The sequence below is a fragment of the Thunnus albacares genome, chromosome 8 (genome assembly GCF_914725855.1).
Source record: "Thunnus albacares chromosome 8, fThuAlb1.1, whole genome shotgun sequence".
NCBI classification, from domain to species: domain Eukaryota; kingdom Metazoa; phylum Chordata; class Actinopteri; order Scombriformes; family Scombridae; genus Thunnus; species Thunnus albacares.
This window is the reverse complement of record NC_058113.1, coordinates 7,768,960-7,790,198: the sequence shown is the minus strand read 5'-3', so window position 1 is coordinate 7,790,198 and position 21,239 is coordinate 7,768,960. Positions and strand designations below refer to the sequence as shown.

Genomic DNA, 21,239 nt, shown 5'->3' with positions numbered 1-21,239 from the left:
GCAACCCAAGGTTGACAACTGCGAGACGAGAAAGCTCCTAACTGCAGGGAAGATGCCTAGTTAGTAACCAGTGGGATATAACTATGTACAGATGGAGAGGGAGAGGAGAAGAGAGGAGCTCAGTGTATCATGGGAAGTCCCCCAGCAGTCTAGACCTACAGCAGCATAACTAGGGGCTGGTCCAAGGCAAGTGTGAGCCAGCACTAACTATAAGCTTTATCAAAAAGGAAAGTTTTAAGCCTACCCTTAAATGTAGAAATACTGTTTTAAGATATGTTGTATTAACATACTATTTTGCCTTAATTGGCATGCATTTACAATATGATACACAACTACAACTCCCTCCGCTGACTGAGTGAAGCCAGGAGAAACTGGGTGGAGTAGATTACTAGCATCTGGCACACAGTGAGTTGGTGGAGTCCTCCCTCCATTTACCAACAGGACTGTCCCACCCTGCCCACTGCAACAGCAACATGCAACCACTAAAGACAAACAGCTAATGACCACGATGGCATAAACACTCCATAATTCAATGTATCACAACTGAAACCTGGTACATTTTTGTGATGCAAATGTAATGGGGGGCAGGTCTCCCCAGGGGGGCTCCAAACAGTTTTAGGGGTGGCTCAGTGAATGGAAGTGAAAAATATTACATTAGTTATTAAATTAGTTATCAAAAGGAGATCACATAGAATAGCCTAAGTGTGTTTGAGTTGGTTAAAGAGATAGTTCAGACAGACCTTTTTATGTATTTGGTATAGTCTGAAGTATGTCAAACAGCACCTACGAGAAGGTATGGGAGTGGTGGGGGCTAGGGAGTTTTGTTTAGGGGGGAAAAACTATTCATCACTCTGGTAGTCCTTGCTCGGATAGAGCTATATCTTCTCTCTGACAGCAGGAGATCAAATAAGTGATGGGCTGGATGTGATTGGTCCCTAATGATGCTGTGAGATCGGCATAGGCAGCGGGAAGTTTAGATGGTGGTGATGTCTGGCAACTGGGCCCCAGTGATTTTCCCAGCGGTCTTTATTACTCCCTGAAGAGCTTAGTGCTCCGCCTTTGTGCAACTGGTGAATAGCACTGACACAAATTATGTCAGGACACTTGCAATGGCACAGTGGTAGAAATTCACCAGCAGCTTCAGTGGTAGGTTTGCTTTCTTCAGTTTTCTCGGGTAAAAAGCAGCTGTTGAGCTTTCCTAATCACTGAGGCGGTATTGGTGCCCCAGGACAGTTTCTCAGTCAGTCAGGCTGAGGAACTTGAAGTTCGCGACCTTCTCCACTGCCTCGCCATTTATATAGAGTGGGGTGTGCATGTGTTGTCCTGACCTGTGAAAGTCCATGGTCATTTCCTTGGTCTTATTGATGTTCAGAGCCAGGTTGTGACTGTTACACCATACTGCCAGCTTTTGTACTTCACTCCTATACAGAGACTCATCATTGTTTGAGATAAGGCCGAACGCTGTAGTATCATCTGAGAAGTTAATGATGGAGTTACAAGGATAGGAGGGCGAGCAGTCATGTGTAAAAAGGGTGTAAAGTAGTGGGCTAAGCACACATCACTGTGGATGTTCATAGTTCAAGGCCCAATGATGTCTTAAAATGTCTTCATTTTTAAGAGGGGAGCCAATGAATTTTGTTATGTGCAAAAACAATGAGGATAAATACTGTAATGTTTGTAATAACAGGACCACAAAATGTGAACTTTGTGAAGCCTTCCTATTTGGCAAAACGCAACTTTTTTTTTTTTTTTTTTTTTTTAATGTCAGCTGTCATGCTTAATTGACTTTAAATTCCTCCTTCTGAACAAAACACTTCATGGTTTTATAGAAATGTGATTGACTAAACAGATGTTCAAATCATGAATGAATGTGGCTCTATAGCACTACACATGGGAAAATCGCATCAAACTATTTAGAAATGCTCTCAGAATTGTAATTGAATATCAAAGTCAGCATTAATCTTCTTAATTTCATTTTGTGTTGAATTTACATTGTATTGACTGTGTTTTTGCCAAAAAGACAAAGTCAAAATTACTGCTTGACATTACTTAGTGTAAACAGCATGTTGCAAGCATGCATGCTAATGTTAGCCAGCATACTCCCTTTTAACTGCTGAGTGGACAAAATTTTATATCTGTCTGTTGAACCACATTACCGGTAACGTGTCAATCTGTTTGAATTTCATAGCAACTGGATTGAATTTCTAAGTTATAAAATCAAAAAACTAAGTTAATGTTAGCTAGCTTGGTGATTTGCATTTAACTTATGTTAATTTGCCCTCTAATAAAATGTTCATGGTAAGATGGGATCCTCTATTGATTTGTTATAAAAACAACATAAGAGACTATGCTCTATTTTACCATTTGTTGTGGGGCTCTTTCAAGTAAAAAGGTTTGTAGGGTGTGTGTGGGAGGATGTTGCTTTTCTCCCCATCTAGGGAGGACAAATTTGCTTGTTATGCAAGTTGATGGAAATAAGAGTCAAAAAGTTGAAAAGCAAAACCAAAAGGCAACTTCAGAATCCCAGTCAGTCCAGTTATGAAGAAATGGAGGTCTACCCAGAAAAAGCAATTTCTCAGAAATTTAGCCTTGTTTTATCTGAAACTACAAGCTAAATTGCTCTTTCCATCCTCTACTATTCAAACAATCATTGAACACTATCAGGAAATACATGACATAAATCAGTCACACCTACTTCCCAAATTTCAAGACAAGTTGACTTCATTTGGACTTCCTGAAGCTGACGTAAACACTGTGATAGATAACCTGAAAAGTGAAGATCTCCACAGGGCTTGCAATACCCACACACTCAAAACTGACCATAAGAGAAAAACTTTTTAAACGTAACTTCAATTATGTGGAGCCAGTGTCCATCTGTCTTGGTCAGAATGAGATGGGCAAAGAATGTTTTGCGCAATTTATCCCTGTGAAAAACACCAGTGACTCTTTCTTGTCCTCAGAGTCAGTGAGGGAGCAACTACAGCAAGTAAAAACTAAATTCCAACCTCATAATGTTGTTCAGGATTTGTGGGGTGGCACAAATATTGAAAAGAACTTGCTGCTCAAGCACATGGCCTCTTCATTAGGCATAATCCTTTATCAGGATTCCTTTGAAGTAGTAAACCCCCTAGGGTCTGGGAGGAAAAAGCACAAGATTTTGGCAGTCTATCTGACCCTTGCTTTTTTTGCCCCATAACAGATCAAGTATTGATCAGATGCAACTTGTGCTGCTTTTTAGAGAGCAAGACTATACGTGTTTTGGACAGGATGTAGTGTTTGGCTCTCTTGTGAAAGATTTAAATGATCCTGAGCTGAATGAACTAACTTTGCCGGAAGGGCAGCTCTGCAAAGGAACCCTGTGTGCCATAGCAGGGTTCACACAACATTGGGGGCTTTACTGAAAGTTTTAGCAAGAACTCATATTTTTGCAGATATTGTGAGATTGATTGGGAAGCATGTCTGGCAGATCCTCTGGCCAAGGGCCCTGACTGCACACCGCTGTCATATCAGAAACATGTTGAGGCTCTGAGTTGTAATGTGGAAGCAAGGGACTGTGGTGGCGTTAAATTTGACTCCATCTTCAATGAGCTCACATATTTTCATGTATGTCAGCCTGGATTACCTCTTTGCCTTGGCCATGACCCATGCCATGTTTGAGGGCAGTGTCTCAAATAATTTGGCATAATACCTCAACCATCTTGTTTCAAAAGAAAAAAACTTAACTTATGTTGAACTGAATCAGCGCATTAACCAGTTTAAATCTGGGTAATGATACCAACAACAAACCTTGTGAGGTGAACCCCGGGGCTGGAAAACTCTATGGGCATGCAGTTCAGAATTGGTGTTTCCTGAGAATGTTGCCAGTGCTGATTGGTAATAAAATAAAAAGCCCTGGAGACAGTGAGGTATGGCAGCTTATACCATGGTCTGGGTAAATAGTCTTTTCTGATTGGCTGGCAGGTGTGCGTGAAAACCATTTAATGCTTACGTAGATCGGCTCAAGTTTAATCGCTGTTCTAAATTCATCCACTATCCAACCTGTAACCATAGCAACATTAAAGAGCACAGCTGTCAAAGCTTACTCATTATGAAGTTTTGAAGAATAGGATGCAGCAGAGGAATGGAGAAGAAAAGAAAGAAATTAAGCAAATAACGGCACAAGGAACTGACACCTGAAGAGCTTAAAATCATGCAGGAAGAGAAGGATGAGATTTATACAAAAAAGGCAACAAAATGGGCAGTTAATATACTGAGAGACTTTCTCTACCAAAAAAAAAAAAGAATACTGATTTGGAGGCATACTCTGCAGTTATGCCTCATGACACCTTACGTGAATTTTATGCCTTGGTTCAGGCTGGTGGCGAGTACAGTGTGGCAAGTTGTCATGACAACGGTATGCTCTTGCTTCATAACCTTTTGATTTTGAATCAAATCAATCAATTTGTAGGTGTGCGTTAGATGGTTTTAAGGCATGACGTGGAGGCCAACAACCTCTAAATAACTTCATTAATCATGATGTGACAGTAAAAGGGACAACATATGAGAGCAAAATGTTTGTTGTGGTAGGTAATAATAATGATGGCCTTGTAGTAGGAAAAAATCAAAAAGGCTGTCATTCATAAGAATTCAGTAGTGTACTTTATCAATGAGGTATATCAGGCTGCTCGTCAACCTTATATAAACGCTTATCACACTACACCAATGGAAGCCTACTACTGTGTTAGACAAGTAGAGCTGCTTGATTACTACACACTACCTGAATATTCAGTTTGGGGCATGCCTTTGCTAACTCTTCACCATTCTGTCCCGACAGTTTAGGTTCATGTCATCCATTGGCGATAAAATAAAGGTCATCATCACATGATGATGATGATGATAAAGGTCACATTTGCCCAGCCTGTCTGAGGATACTTAACAACAGGTTATCACTGCACTTGAAAGCTCAGGTGTGGAATCAATGGCAGACCTCAAGTATGTACAGCAGGATGAAATCAGACCTGTTGCCTGTTATACAGCAAAGGAAACTTCTGGAGGCATTCAAAATGGGTAATTATTATCAATCTAGTGTTAGTAGTTTTCCTGTCCAGTTAAAGCAACAGAGTCAGAAACATGACTGTTTACACTCAGCTGACATGTGGAATGAACACAGAATTAAGCAGCAATTTGGGTTGACCACAGACTTTACACAGTCCTCCCAAAGGCAATTTCTATTATTGTAGCTTTAAGTCTATTCAAAACAATAAATTGAATGGCCATGCAAATTCACAATCACTTGTGTTTATGATATCAATTTGCATGCATATGTAATATAAATATTGTGAAAATAGTGATGTAATCTATTTTACTTTCATATGTGTTTCAGAAAGTACTACAGTCACACTTGATCTCCAAATCTTGTCGGATGACTCAACACATACAAGATTGTTTTTGCTCTCCAGTCCGTTGCCTTGTTCCTCTTCATCTTCACTGTCCAGCTCAAGCATCATCACCTTGTACTTCGTGCAGGGTAAGCCAATCAGCCAACATAAAGTAAATGGCAAGAAACCTTTGAAGTCCCATGGGATAAAATGCCAGAGGAAGTGCAGTCAGCCATTGCCAACAGTAAGATGAAATAAGAAAGTATGAGGCAAACCCCACACGCAATAAATGTCTCATCATCTGCCGAAACATTATTAAGCAGTACCCCAGTAATTTTGCTGATATTACATAAGGAGGTATCATCATTGGTGGTGGTTTTACTTCACTCCTTTCTCAAGTGCAGACACAAATTGAGAACATAAAAGTGCAGGAACATTGAAACAATACCGATCATCAAGACGGTCTGGACAACTGCAGAGGCCAACTGATTTATGGATGCACACAATTTCAGCTGGAACCTCCACCAGAAGAAACCACTGAGACAGTGGAGCAAAAGTGGAGAACATCTACAGGCAGGAAGGTATAAATGGTGGTGAGAGGTCAGAAGTGATCAACCTCATGAAAACAACATTCTGTCTTCAGCAAGACCAAATCAATCAGACTCCAGCACCTTCCACTCAAGATTTAAGAATCCAGAGGCCTTACCTTTTTGGTGTTTTTATGGATTGTATTGTAAGAAAAATTTCATTACTTTAAATTTAGTTACTGAATGTGTCTGATACTGCAGTTTAGTTAGTGATTTATTGGATTTAGGATACTTATCACTCTGAACTTACTTGGTGTCATCATGTCATCATGTTATGTGACAGCTAAAGATGAGCTTAAATAGAGAGATTGATTGCTTGTGACAGCTTGAGACATGTTCCTTAGAGGCTGTAAAAAGGTTAAAGTTGGTAATGCTTGAGTAAAACAGCCCTGTATTATGAGTTAAAGTTATGATGGCCAAAGAATATTTTAAACAGCTTATCATCCATCTACAAAGTCTTTGAGAATAGTTGTGAATATCCTAAATTTTAGATGGTCAGATAAATTTAGATAATAGATCAATTTAAGTTAGGGATCTCTGTCTTTAGAAATGGGTTTCTCTTGCAAACGATGCTGTTACTCTGCAGAGACTGTCACTGCATTCATTAGGCATGTCAAGGAACACAGGAATCTCACCAACTTTAGATTTTCTTATGGGCTTGTTGGGTGTCCTTGTAGTTTTAGGACTGCCACTGCCCTTCAGGTTCACATGTATCGCAACCACTCAAAGCCCAAACCAGCTGTCAACAGGTCTCACAGATGTATTGACATGACCTGCCATATTGAGGGATCTGCCTTCACCTCCACAAACTTTTCCAGTGTATGTGAACATTTAAAATGGCACATTAGAGATGGCAAGAAAACTCAATGCTTCTCAAGGGCTCAATGCCCTTTTGAAAATTGCAAAAAGAATTTCAGGGTGAGGTTTTCTTTCCTCTCACATGTGAGCAGAAAGCATTCAGTTGGGCAGGTTGCCTCTGCAGGTAGTATGTCAGGTGATAATACCAGTATTCCTGTTGATGGGAATGATGGTGGCACTGACAATGCAGAATTTGCTGAGGTTGGGGAGAATTCCTCAAGCAAAGTAGATGAAGATGTATTCATGACAAGCTTAGCCCTCTTCTATCTTAGAATGCCAGCTAAGATGCTTTTGCTAGCCGCCACAATCTCAGCTTTAATTGGAGAGTTCCAAGAACTACATACAAATGGGATGGCACATGCACTGACTCCAGTCAGTCAAGAATTGGAAAAACTTGGGATACCCAGAGATAGAATCCATGAAATAGTGGATGGGCTATTAAAAGAAAATTTACTAAAGATATACAATGAGGGTGTATTTCAATCAGATCAAACTAGAAAGACATTTTTCAAGAGGAATTTCAGTTATGTTGAGCCAACTCAGGTTTATCTTGGTATTGATCCTAATGGGAATGAGCGTTTCTGCCAGTATGTGCCAGTTAAAGACACTCTAAAAGCACTGCTGAGCCACCCATCAGTTCAGGAAGACTACAACGCTACAAAGATGCATCCTCTGGGAGGCCCCCATGTGTTTGAGGATGTGCACGATAGTAGAAACTATAGAGAGAACACCCTCTTGCAGGATGTACCTTCCTCTGTCTCGATCATCCTATATCAGGATGCTTTTGAGGTTGCAAACCTCCTTGGATCAGGCAAAAATAAGCACAAACTACTGGCTGTATACATGACATTAGATGAAATGCTGCCACACAATAGATCTGCTATAGACCCCATGCAGTTGGTGATCCTTTGCAGGGATATGGATGTTTACCATTTTGGCCATAACAAAGTATTTTCTCCTCTAGTTAATGATCTAAAGGAGACTGAGAAATCTGACATTGTTTTAGACAATGGTGAGACTTTGCAGGGTGCTGTGATAGCAATTGTAGGTGATAACCTGGGGTCACATTCTATAGGGCGGTTTACAGAAAATTTCAGCAGAAGCACGATATGCGCCAATATTTTTCTAAAGTTATATAGGCAGCATTTTATGTATATTTGATCCTTTTTCTTAATTCTTTTTTTGTATGCGTTTTCTTCATTTATAATTATTAAATTCCCACTGAAGTTTACTGTCTCAGTGCACTGATGTCATTTTATACAATAAAGATTATTGTTAAACTTTAAAACATCATGCCTCAATTACACATCTTTGTCACAAGTATTTGATAACCACATTTGAGGGATTATTGCAAAAAATGTGTGTTTATGTATATATTCTGTATATATAAGATTATGGGCTGATATATCGATATGGGAATTTATTTTACTCCCTAAAAGCGGTATCAGCCCCAAAATTTCAGTATTGGTCGGGCCCTAGACTTAATTCTTGCTTGTAGAGAGGGTATAGAAAGCTAGCAAGAGGTGGTCAGACAGGCCCAAATGGGGGTCTGGATCTGCTTTGTAAGACTTAGTAACATTAGTATACACCTGACCTAATGTTTTATTACCACTAGTTGCGCAGGTTACGTTGCAATGGAATTTATGGAGAACAGTCTTGAGGTCAGCATGGTTAAAATCCCCAGTTGCGATGAAAACACTATCTGGGTGTGCAGACAGGCTCCTGTTTATGTTGTCATGCAGCTGTACTAACGCTATCTTAGAGTTGGCATCTGGAGGGATATGCACAGCAAAGATGTACCATGTACAATATATATATATATGTCTTTTAAATATATTTATTTATTTTTTACATTACATGATATACAATGACATGAGAGATTTCTTGACCCAAACAATGATGGTAAAGGATTTCATTTGCCCTTTTTGTTTGGTGTGTAGAGGAATAGACACAGTTTTAAACTTTACTAGGTAAGTTAGAGATATATTTTTTATAGTAGTAGGGTAGAAAAGATTTTGAGGATATCTCTTCAGAATTTAAATGTGAGTGTGTGAAAAGTGAAAAATGACCTGATGTGAACGTTCACCAGATTCTGTACATCAACAGCTAGTTTGTTTAAGCTACCGAGTGCCTCATCTTCCTACACTAACGATCTTTGGTATAGCTGCAGATTTTCAGTATTTTTACTGGTACATGATTAAAGAGTGGCCAACAAAGGTGTCAATATAACAAAGATAAGTGACTCATTCACCTTATATGTGACGTTAGGAATTTGATTATATCACTGAAACGACAGAGATACACCATTAAATTACATCTTTGATCTCCACGATGCTGTAAATCTATGGCATCAGTTCATATGTATTGGGCTAAATTAGCTAAAACAGTTAGCTCTTAGCCTAAATTGCACCGTGAACTTACAGAGAAACAGAACAATGTTATCAAACCAGTACAGTTTAACTAGCTATGTATTGAAGTATTTACCCGACAATGAGGAGTCCACTCTGAAGCCTCTTTCTCAGCTCGAGGAAGACTCCGACTCCATGTGTGTTGGCTGGCATCTCCAATCCTGCCATTCAGTCAGCCGAAAATTCAAGAAGAACGATAAATAATCACACACCAGTTGAAGGCCAACATACAGGCACACTACATTACAGGCACACCTATCTGACTGAGTGGAATCCAGGGGCTGGTAGATTGTCTGCAGCAGCGTGACACTCCCGCCAGTGTCAAGGAAAGTATGAGAGAACAGCTTCCGGTCAAACATTTCAAAATAAAATAAAAACGTTTTTGACTTTGAACTGACTTCAAAATGTTTTCTGTTCCAGTCTGTGCGCACTTGACTTCCACATTAAATAAATTTTCATATACTTCATTCCGGAGGGTAAACATCAATCTATGGTTTAGTTAGGATATTGTTATAAACACTTATCTACTACACTGTCTTCAGGTGCTGGCAGCTATCAGGCAGGGAGAGTGATTATGAAGCAAAATTTGTCATAAAGCTTTGGATTATTACATGAGAGATGCACTCAAGAGAGTTTCACTTCAATTCTATTCAGTTCAATTTAATTCACTTAAATTCAAAATACTTTATTTGTCCCTGAGGAGCCATTTGCAGATGCACATAGAGTAGCACAGTCAACAAGCAAGGCAATACTGGAATTTTTAAAAAAAAAAAACATACATAAAAAGCAAAAATAAACTATACACATTATGATACTAGTATAATTCGTAAGCCTACAAAACCCTCAATGGTCACGCACTATCATATCTGAAAGAGCTCATAGTACCCTGTTACCCCACTAGAACACTGCATTCCCAGAATGCAGGCTTACTTGTAGTTCCTAGAGTCCAAACGTTGAATGGGAGGCAGAGCCTTCAGCTATCAGGCTCCTCTCCTGTGGAACCATCTTCTAGTTTTGGTCCAGGAGGCAGACACCCTCTCTATGTTTAAGAGTAGGCTTAAAACTATTCATTCAATAGTTTTTTTGTTATTACATTTGACCAAAAGTATTTGATGGTGCACTTTATATGTCTTTAGAAGGCTTCAGAACTGGGTGGTAGCTTTTGTTACAGCTGCACAGTTGAGTAAATTTAACAAAACCATAACATTTATTAAAAATATAACCCTTTCATTGTCAGTTTAGTTAAACATAATGAAGGAGGGTTTAATTGCTAAAGGCAGAGTTTGATTTTCCATACAACACTCGGCTTTTATGTTGAAGACAGACCACACGGTTTCCGGTAAGTATGGGTGACGTCACAGACCCGAGAGGCGGAAGAGCAGTTGGACGTACAGCTAATCTGCAGTGCAGTCTGGGAGCTGTCAGTCGTCTTTCTCGCTTTGTATTTCTGCCACTGGAAGCTACTGATGAGCTGTTTGTTTACACGCAGCGAGGCAAATATGAAGAAAAACAAGAATATGTAGAATATAATCGCCCATTGTCTGCTACCAAAGCCTGTAAAGAGACGTGTCTTGTGTGAGCGGAAGACACCGGGCCTGCATCTCCATCATTTAAACAACCTGCTGCCAACCTGAGCTAGCCTGCTAAGTTAGTCATATTATTGACGTTGTCAGCCGTTTCTACTCGTCGGACCGGGCCTCATGATTGAATGACAGTTGCTGGCCAGTAACCTATAACGGTAAGCTTTTTATACCAGCTTGAATTATTGATGTTATTAAAGCGCTGTGTAGGTTAGCTGTACACAATGTTACCTCACGTAGCTGGTGACAAGATAGCTGTTAGCTCTCCCACACAACAATAATGGTTGTAACGCGTTTACCAATATTAATATTTCGTGAATATCCCGTAGCTAAAGGCGCAATATTTTAGTTATATATGTGTGTATTTATTTTCCACAATAGAGCGTTACTATATGTAAGCAATGGCTGGACGACAGGTGTGTGTACCTGTCCACTGTTAATTGATACGTTGTTTTTGTTGACACTTCACAGCCTTGCAGGACGAATTCACAGTTTTTCAAGTCTGTCTTAAAACAACAGTCAGGAGCCCAAATGAACATTGAAATAGGTTTTTCTTGCTGTAATCATTTCCCCTGTTTATACTGGCTAGTAAAAGATCCCTTCATAATGTACTTACAATGTAAGTGAGGGGGGCCAACATCTACAGTCCTCCTTCTGTGCAACAATGCATTTAAATGTTTATTTTAAGCTAATAGGAAGTTTCAGCTGTCCAAATGAGTCAAATCAAGTAGATATCTTTCAATGTTACAGTCTTTTTAGTGCCAAAGTCTCTTTTTGTTACTATACTTCCACCGCAGCTCAACAGGGAAACACTGTCCGAGGAAACACAAAGAGGGAATTTGATGCTAAGAAGACTAAATATGGCAGATATTCACTTGATATGACTAACTCAGACTGCTGAAGCCTCATATAAGCTTCAGATCAACTTTTAAATACATTTTTTGTACAAGATGACTGTGTGGACATACTGGATTTTGGCCTCCATCACTTACATTGAAACTGACTGTTGTTTTAAGACAAACTTGAAAAATTGTGAACCTATCCTTTAACTCAAGTTTGTGAGAGCAAAACTGCCAGCTGATGAATAACTTCACTTTTCCCTGAAATTTCATCCAAAGTCACTCTGTATTACTGAATGAGTATCTAGACTTCCTCTCAAATGCTCTTTAAAACATTTCAGACTCATTCAGACTGTGCTGTGGACCTTTTTCACTGTGGTCATTTGGCCATGTCACAGCAGGAGAAGCTCAGGTGTGATTAATAACATTAATTAATAATGGCTGCAGTGTGCACGATGGCTTGCACTGATGGTGTCCTGACACTTGAATTGGAACTGAGTCATCGTTTATATTAGTTCCACCTGGACTTCTGCTATGACCAATCCATGAAAAGGTATATTCTCTTGTGTAGTGGGTAAAGCTTACTTCTAAAATGTCAATTACCTTTTCTAAATCTGATTGAGCCCCTCCTATATCAGATATCCGTATAATCCATTTGGTTGGCCTGGTATCCTCTACTTCCACTGAAATAATTGTGAGCTTCAGCAAGCAGTAATACAGCTAAGATTTGTGTTGAAATGATTTGTTAATAAGTTGTTCCACTTCAAATGGCTGTGTGAGGGAAAATAAATGACATGTCAACCAGAAGATGGCCTTCGCATATTGGCATTAGAGCTTGACCAATAAATCAGCCAGGCCCATATAAATCTGTCTAGATATTGGGAATCACATGCTGAGTTTTCTGGTTGACATTCTTCATAGTGGACTGTGTGTTAATGCAAAGTCACACTGAAACTGAAACTTTTCAACTGGAATTCTTCAATACTTCAGAAATCACCTTGGGAGAAATATGAACTGTATATTATAACCTGTCATATGAAAAAGTCCCACATTACATGTACAATTACTGTCATTGTGTGGTAATAAATTATGAATATTAATAGCTTTGCTCAGCGCTGTTCTGACTCATTTAAGGTGATAAGACACATTGTATTAGGTGTGTGTACATGTGCTAGCAAGTTAGACTACATTTCAAACTCCTATAAAGGAGAATGATAGTTGAACAGTATTTATATTTCTGTGGAAGCTTGTCAGCCTGGATGATATGTGTAGTCCAGACTCATTCTTCTCCTGTTCATCAGCCGCAGAAACCTTTTGCCTGGAAAGGCATAAAATTAATGTTTTCCTGAAAGATTGTAGAAGTGACAGCAGCAGCATTGTGGGGAAAGTTGATGACTTCTGCTCTTCTTTCCAAACTTTGCAGATTGTTTTATTCTGTTGGTCATTCTATGATTCAGCACATCAGTCATCTTGCTTCACTCTCAACCACATAAACCGAAGTTAGTAATGGCTGTTCATGTCAGACTTTGCTCCTCCTGATTTATATGACTCAGTCTATTACAATGGCTCCAGTTACTCCCTGGCAGATATTGGATGACATGCTACTCACCGACTAATAGGCTCAGGCTTTTTGCTTCACGGTCAAAAAGTCCTTCATGTCTTGTCTTATCTTTTCGTTTCTCTTTGTTGCAGGTGTGATGTCCGTATGCATGCCTGGTGTTTGACATTAGCATAAGAACCACCCAGGAGAATGAATGCAGAGGAAGTGGAGCTGCTCAGTGACTCCAAGTACAGGAACTATGTTGCAGCAGTGGACAAAGCCCTCAAGAACTTTGAGTACTCCAGTGAGTGGGCTGACCTCATCTCTGCCCTGGGCAAACTCAACAAGGTAATGATCAGACAGGCCACAGCTTGGCTTACACTGCACAAGATTACAAGTTGTAGAGTACGCAAAGACGCATACATACAACACAGAGGTGTATATGTTCCTGAATAACTAGATTATCAATTGTCATTGGTTTCAAAATAACTAGTGTAGCTGGCCCTAATTGCATGAGTTGTAACATAAAGATGTAACGTTCTCATGACTGCATATGTGGGTCTGACTGTGTTGTTCTGTGGACCACAACTCTTGGGACTGTCTTTGAGAAATTTATTGCCAAACATTTGCAACTGTAGTTGAAAGAAAGAAATAAAACATTCCCAGGGTCTCTCTTCCATAAATGCTCTCTCCACTTTCTCGTGGGAAAGTCCATGAAAAGAGAGCATATAATGCACACTAGCATTACAAAACAATTCATTAAATGGAAATTACATAAATAAATAAAAAGGTTAAAATACTTTCTTTCAGAAAAATAAAAAAAATAGCATAAGCCCACATCATACCTGTAGTTGTAAAGAAACAAAACATGAAAAGGATTTTTTGTGTATAAATGCTCTCTGCACCTGTGTGATATCGTGAGCAAAGTCACTAAAAGCCCTACTCCAGTAAACATGGTCTCATCAGTACACGCAGCCCTGCTCCACACATGCCTCCACAAATTTCTCCCCTAATTAGCACATTTATCCATGAAAATAAATCAAATTGCAGCTCTAAAAGGTAAACATGTCAATACATTGAAATCACACTTGTTTTAAGTAAGTTACACATATACAACAAAAACACCAAAAGTAAAGAGAGCAAAGCATACCTTCATAAGGAAAACAGAAAGTAAGACTCACAGCTGTGCAACAAGTACAGTTTGTACAATACTGTAAGACAATTTCTATATTTTCTGCTATAATCCAGAACATTTCCCTTTATATAAAAGTGTCAGATCTTTACATGAAACCATATTTACTCCCAAAAAGAGCTGAAACCATAAAAATCTGGAAACACATCACATCTAATCTTGTGTGAGTGGCTGTCACACTGTTCTCTCTGCATGCCTCATTTTTTTGCATCCTGTTTCAGGTTTTGCAGAACAATGCAAAATACCAGGTGGTTCCTAAGAAGCTGACAATAGGCAAACGGCTGGCCCAATGCCTCCACCCTGCCCTGCCCAGCGGAGTCCACCGCAAGGCCTTGGAGACCTATGAGATCATCTTCAAGATAATTGGACCCAAGCGGCTGGCCAAAGACCTCTTTCTATACAGGTGATACTGTGCTACCACTTACAGTTTCCAGTCAAGGCACATAGTTTTCTGCTGGTGTCAGATCTTATAATGAACCATATCTTCTTCATCACTGCAGCTCTGGGCTCTTCCCTTTACTCTCCAATGCCGCCATGTCTGTGAAGCCTGTGCTGCTGGGGCTCTATGAGACATACTATCTGCCCCTGGGTAAGACACTCAAACCAGGCCTACAAGGTCTCTTGACTGGGGTTCTGCCTGGTCTGGAGGAGGGCTCAGAGTACTATGACAGGTAAGAAGATGGAGAAGAAAGCACTTGGAAAAATGATGATGTGCACATATGAGTATTAGATTAGAACTGGCCATTAGGAGAAAGCTTTTTGTTTAATATGGAAAGGAAATGTTTGCAGATTGTATGAATGATACATGAGATATGAGTCATTGTAAAATTGATGTTTCACCACAGCATGATATCAGACAGCCCAAAACATCTTTGGTCTAGTATGTAAGGGTTACTAACCAGGCTGTTCTGGAAACTCTGAGCATATTTTTCATTCATTTCATTTATTCTGATGATTATTTGGTCATCTAGTTTGGGAATGATAGCTCAGTGAGAAATTAGTGTTGACACAGTCACACTCAAATGCTCTAGAGGGCGCTGCAGTCACAGGTTAAGCAATGCTGGCACAAATGGCCTAGAGGAGGACTGCATCATTGGGCTTTTTCATGGCCTTTCAAGTTGTTTTAGCAGGAAAAGCACAGGAATGTTATTAATCACACCTGTGCTATTCCTTGTTTGCTGTGAAATAGACCTATTTGTCAGGGTCAACATATATACTGTTGTATTGTTTTTCATTGAAATTCAAACAGCAGATGTTATCAGATATGCAGTACTCCACATTCTTCCTTTGAGTTAATTTTACTTATGTCATATTATGACGTGTTTCTGTGTTTGATTTCTGAAATAGTTAAAAATAATAAAGAAAAATAAAAGAAATCCCTCTCAATTACTAGAAATGGTAAATCTCTCTCTCTCTCTCTCTCTCTCTCTCTCTCTCTCTCTTTCTCTCTTTCTCTTTCTCTTTGGTACCTTTGGTATCTTTTTCTGACTGTCCAGGTACATTAGTTTGCTGTGGGCAGTTTAGTGATGTCACATTACAGAAAATCCCTCAGAAACACCCTTTAGACCATGATGGAGCAATAAAACCATCTGTTAAAATTATAAAAACTATCACTAGTGCAACTACTACTGCAATTCAGTAAATACTGTGATCATGTAATTTGATTTCAAACATGCAATACTCCAACACAACCAACATGAAAATGTACTGACTGCCTCCACCAGCGCTGGACAGTCAGCCTGCCAACAGTATGGAAAGAAGCGTATTGCAGCTTTAAACAATTATTTTCTCTTGTGAATACCAGCTTTGTTTTGTGGAGTGCATCACTGCATTGTGAGTGTGATAGGTGGTAAATGCTGGTGTTTACCTAATAAACATATTCACTCTGTCCTGTCTGTGTTTTTTTTCTTTTCCACAGAACCAACACCCTGTTGGAGAAGGTGGCTGCAGCAGTGGAGCAGTCGGCTTTCTACAGTGCCTTGTGGGGCAGCATCCTGACCAGCCCTGCTGTGCGTCTACCTGGGGTGTCCTTCGTCCTGCTGCACCTCAACCGCAAGCTCTCTATGGAGGACCAGCTCTATGTCATGGGCAGTGACATCGAGCTCATGGTACGAGACAGACAATCAGTACAAGTAGCCTTTGTCTTTGATTTTGATTCATTAAACAGCAATCAGTGTAATGTTATACAAAGTTCTGTATTTAGTTTTGTGTGCTGTACATGAATAACAGTGTGTTTCTTTTCTCACAAGGTGGAGGCAGTCAGTACCTCAGTCCAGGACTCAAGTGTGTTGGTCCAGAGGAGCACTCTGGACCTGATCCTTTTCTGCTTCCCCTTCCACATGAGCCAGGTAAGGAAAGCTGATGTGTCTATGAAACTCCAGGCCTGTCTTGGAACTAATGATGTGTGTGTGTCTGTCTTACAATTAAGAGCAGCCTAAAATATCTAACTGCCAGATGGTGATATATCAGTTAGTACTGCCATTGTTGTTTTGTTTAAGATATGTGAGTGTGTGTGTGTCTTTTTTTTTGGGCATTTGCACATGCCAGCCACGGTGGTGACTAATGCTGGCTGCTTATTAAATCCTTCACCTCAAAACATTTCTGGACCTGTCAGGGCCGGGACGCAGCTTCTGTCTGACGTCTGCAGTCCTCCCCCCATAATAATGTGCGTGTGTGTGTGTGTGTGTGTGTGTGTGTACGAGAAGGATAGAAAGACAGTCACACATGTTCTGATCTGTTTTGTTGTGTTCAGGCGACTCGCCCTGACATGATCCGGATCCTGTCAGCAGCTTTGCATGTGGTTTTGAGAAGAGACATGTCCCTCAACCGCAGACTCTACGCCTGGCTGCTGGGTGCGAAATACACACAGAGACACAGTACTGACACTCAGATATCAGGGTTCCCGCTCATCATGTAATTTCTGGAATATTGTAGAATTTATAGAGATACTTTCCCTACAGGAGAAAGTAAGAAAAAATGTATGTGGGAAACTCCAAGAATATCAGATAATCTTTAGAAATTGGTTACTCCACCAGAATATGCCCAAAAGTGTTTTCCCACCGCAGTAGATTCACACATTTATTAACTTAACTGTTCACAATGCTCGTATAATTCAACAGGGAAAAGCATTAATATTTATAGGCCATGAAACTACCCTGAGTTATGTATACCAGAGTTATATACATTCTACATTGACCACTGTGGGAACCCTGATATACAAACACATATTTGTTCTGTTTTCTGATGTGTGTACACACTAGGTATATGTGTGCTTTGTTGCTTTAGTGCTGCATTTTTCCCATTTTTTTCTGTTCTGTGACATACAGTAGAGTCCAATACTGTAATCTGCTGTGGTCATTGTCTTACTTCATTTTCTCTTGCTTACAACTCACTGCGGATGAACATGCTGGTAAGTGTCTGCATGACGAAGGATGTGTCAAGCTTATACTCTTATCTAAAGCAACTTGTTCACCACGTTTGAATATCTAAAATTCCTGGATCTCCTGAAAGGACAAGAGTGAAGGTCGAAGTCTTAAGTTAAACCACACAACACGATTCTAATGCCAGATTCTGGGCCAGTCAGGGTCGGGAAAGGGTGATTTCTCCGCCAATGGCTGGGAGACAAACATTATAGCATCTAATAGTGTCAACAGGGTTAGGACGGCCAACTCTAGCTGTTTGGCCCAGTGTATTTATTTTTCAATCAGAACTGATTTTATAAGGTTGAATCTAGTTGAGCCAAAAAGCTCTTTCTGTCCTAAGGCTTAAATCTAATGGATTTCTGGCAGCACTCATTAGGAGTTTACAAACGGAATCAATGCAACAAGATGGCATATTTACCAGCAATGCTCAATCATACTGATAAATTATGTCAGTAAGGATTAAAACTCCATTTGCACCACTCTGGATAAGTGTTTTGCTTCTTGCTTTGTGCATTAATGTACTAGATGTACATCTAGGAATTCATTCAATTATAACTGCATATTTTTGTTTTTGAAGGCTTTGACAATAATGGGGTGATGATAGGCCCACGCAGCACTCGGCAGAGCAACCCAGAGGAGCACGCTAGCCACTACTTCAACACCTTCTCTAAAGACATGCTGGTCCAGGTGAGCTGTGCATTTAAAGCTAATACAAATACAGTTTGTCAATGAATAGATGGTTTCTTATGTCTAACATAAGCCTCCAAAAAAAATCCCCAAATCAGATGTCTCTGCAGATTGGGTATGTATACAGTGTGTGTGGGGTGTGTGTGCTGGGGGATCGCCTGAAATGTGGCAGATCTGGCCCTCTTTTGTCTGCCAGACAATTAATCCGTCCCCTTTAATTTTTCTCTTCCACACCTCCCACATTCTCTTGGTGTTTGCATATATGTCCTGCTCCCTTCTGCTCCTATTCCCAGCAGGGTACGCTTTGAAGCTCACAGTCCTCTCAAAGACTTTTACACACACACACACTAGTGTAATCTGTCTTGTCATGCTCAAAACAACCCTGACCTTCCTGGCATCTGATATGCTCTGGTACACCAGGGGTTGGAACAGGGGAGCACAGAGAGCAACCAGGAGGGGAAGTTTTGTTTTTTTTGAAGTATTTTTGTTTTTGTTTGCTTTTCTGCCATCTGCTCTGAGATAGTTATTGGAGCTCCCTCCATTGGGAGAAGGTTGGTACTACAGGGACCGTCTGTTCCGAGCTTTAGCCCATTATGTGGCAGACGAAGCGTGAAACACACAGAAAAGAGAGAATGATGAGGAGGAGGGGGGGGACTCAATGCAAATATGAGATTGCTTCTGCCAAATATTATAGGAAGCAAAATTTAAAAAAAAAAAAATCAAAAGCAAATGGATGTGACCTCAGCCGTGTCAAAAGTGGCTCTGGAGTTTACAAATAGGTTTGTGTGTCTGTGTCTCTGTGTACGTATGTGTGTGTTTTGTGTATGTGTGTTTTCAGGCAATGGTAGGGATCTTGCAGGGCAAGGCCCGAGGCGGGGAAGAGGAGAGCATTCTCATGCATGACCTCAAGCCGTTTCGCATCCTCATCAGTCTGCTGGACAAACCAGAGCTTGGTAACCGGTTTATTAATATGTAGACACCAACAATCTAATTAGTGTTGTAAATATGTATATAACGATTCATGTCACACAAGCAGCCTGAATTTATCCACTGTGTATATCATCCCTAGCATCTGTATGTGTCTCTCTCCAGGTCCAGCAATCCTAGAGGATGTACTGATTGAGGTGTTTCGTACTCTACACACACAGTGCCGAACAGAGTTGGACCTCCAAAACCAGAGTCCATTCAGCAAGGACCACACACACCTCAGCAGGTCAGTCCAGTCCACCACCTTCTTTTTGTACCCTGTAGACATTAGGTAGAACAACGGGATGTGTGTAAGACAGAGTTCAGTGATAATTCAATGTTGCTGTTGTTTATCTACTTAAATTATTAATTCTGTATGTGTAGTTACATACTATTATGGTCTGACATGGCCTGCTATATTATTCTGGGGTAACCATGGATATTCATCATGATGTTAATTTCTCCCTTCTGAATCGTTCTTAGTAAACTACGAGAGAACAAGAAAACGGCAGAACTGATTAAAACCGCCAATCTCCTGTTCAACTCCTTTGAGCCGTACTACATGTGGGACTACATAGCTCGCTGGTTTGAGGAGTGCTGCAGGTTTGTGTGTTAAAACAAATATATTCAAGAGGCCACTTTATGAGGCACACCTAGCTGCTATCAGGAACACTACCCTGTGTATGACCGATGGCCTACATACCAGTGAAATCTGGGGAAAACTAAAGCCACTGTCATGGTTTTGGTGCCATCTTGAGATAATGATGGGTTATCCTGCTGGATGTTTTCTTTTCATTAAGAGTAGAAGGGATGCCACTGGTCTGCTGCTCTGTTTCAGTACTCAGTGGTAACAATGCTCAAGTGCTACTAAGGGGCCTGATGTGTGCCAGGATACCTTTCCTCACACCATTACACCCACACCACCACTCTGCTGTTGACACCAAACAAGAACCATACCTGACAGAAAGTAATTAAAAAAGGTATAATGTTAACCACCTTGCTTTGCTAATTAGCACCTAAATGCAAAGTAAAGCTGATGGAAATGCCATTAGTTTTGCAAGTATTTGGTCATAAATAAAGTATTGAACAAACAAGCTTTTACAGTTCATCCTTTGGGGATCATGAACGCCTATACTAAATTTCACAGCAATCCATCCAATAGTTGTTGAACCATATAAATAAAAAAACAAAAAGTCAACATCATGGTGGCAGTAGAGATAAAGTCAGGGGATCGCCAAAGTCTGTAGGATTCATCTTCTGGGGACCATGAATGTCTGTAAAAAATGAAATATCATGGCAATCCATCCAGTAGTTGTCAAGATACTGCAGTCTGTTGAACCAGCCAACCAACAGGCAGACTGACATTGCCACTAACACGCCTAAAATTAACTCAGTAAATAACAAGAAATGAAAAAAGTGATTTAAAAAAATGCGTTTGTTGCAGGAGGGCTCTGAACGTCAGCACACGTGCACCGCGGCATGCTGGGAGCTTAGATCCTACAGACCTCTCATTGGTGGAATTCTGTCAGCTGGTTGATTTCCTGCTGGATATTGTTTCCTTGGTGAGAATCTTTTTCTTTCTTTCTCATTCTTTCTTTTTCTTTGTGTGTTTGTCTGTCTTTCTTTATTTGTCTCTTTCTTTCATTCCGTTTCTTGCTGTCTGTCTTTCTTCATTTATTTGTCTTTTTCTTTATGTCTGTCTGTGTTTCTTTTCTTGCCAGCTTGCTTTCTTCCTGTGTGTCTGTCTCCCTTTTTTCCACTATCTTTAATTTCATTCCACTGTGGCTTTCATTTACGATTAAG

General features: G+C 40.1%; 2 protein-coding genes across 4 annotated transcripts in view; one reads left to right on the top strand and one right to left on the bottom strand.

Moving 5' to 3' along the window:
• Positions 1–9,546, bottom strand: part of ube3d (ubiquitin protein ligase E3D) — a 31,730-nt gene extending 22,184 nt beyond the window's left edge. The window contains exons 1-2 of one of the 2 annotated variants that reach the window (XM_044359888.1): positions 9,466–9,546; positions 9,287–9,371 (exon numbers count right to left, since the gene is read on the bottom strand). In XM_044359888.1, the coding sequence (XP_044215823.1) occupies positions 9,287–9,363 (77 nt within the window). In that variant the 5' untranslated portion in view covers positions 9,364–9,371; positions 9,466–9,546. Of the gene's footprint in view, positions 1–9,286 lie in introns of both variants that reach the window. The other variant, XM_044359887.1, reaches the window with a different exon arrangement.
• A 1,034-nt stretch (positions 9,547–10,580) lies between these two features.
• Positions 10,581–21,239, top strand: part of dop1a (DOP1 leucine zipper like protein A) — a 28,038-nt gene continuing 17,379 nt past the window's right edge. For both annotated transcript variants that reach the window (XM_044358838.1, XM_044358837.1), the window contains exons 1-12: positions 10,581–10,948; positions 13,322–13,517; positions 14,583–14,764; positions 14,862–15,032; positions 16,280–16,469; positions 16,611–16,709; positions 17,114–17,213; positions 18,361–18,470; positions 19,309–19,423; positions 19,563–19,683; positions 19,920–20,039; positions 20,881–20,998. In XM_044358838.1, coding sequence (XP_044214773.1) covers positions 13,380–13,517; positions 14,583–14,764; positions 14,862–15,032; positions 16,280–16,469; positions 16,611–16,709; positions 17,114–17,213; positions 18,361–18,470; positions 19,309–19,423; positions 19,563–19,683; positions 19,920–20,039; positions 20,881–20,998 — 1,464 coding nt within the window. In that variant the 5' untranslated portion in view covers positions 10,581–10,948; positions 13,322–13,379. The remainder of the gene's footprint in view (positions 10,949–13,321; positions 13,518–14,582; positions 14,765–14,861; positions 15,033–16,279; positions 16,470–16,610; positions 16,710–17,113; positions 17,214–18,360; positions 18,471–19,308; positions 19,424–19,562; positions 19,684–19,919; positions 20,040–20,880; positions 20,999–21,239) is intronic.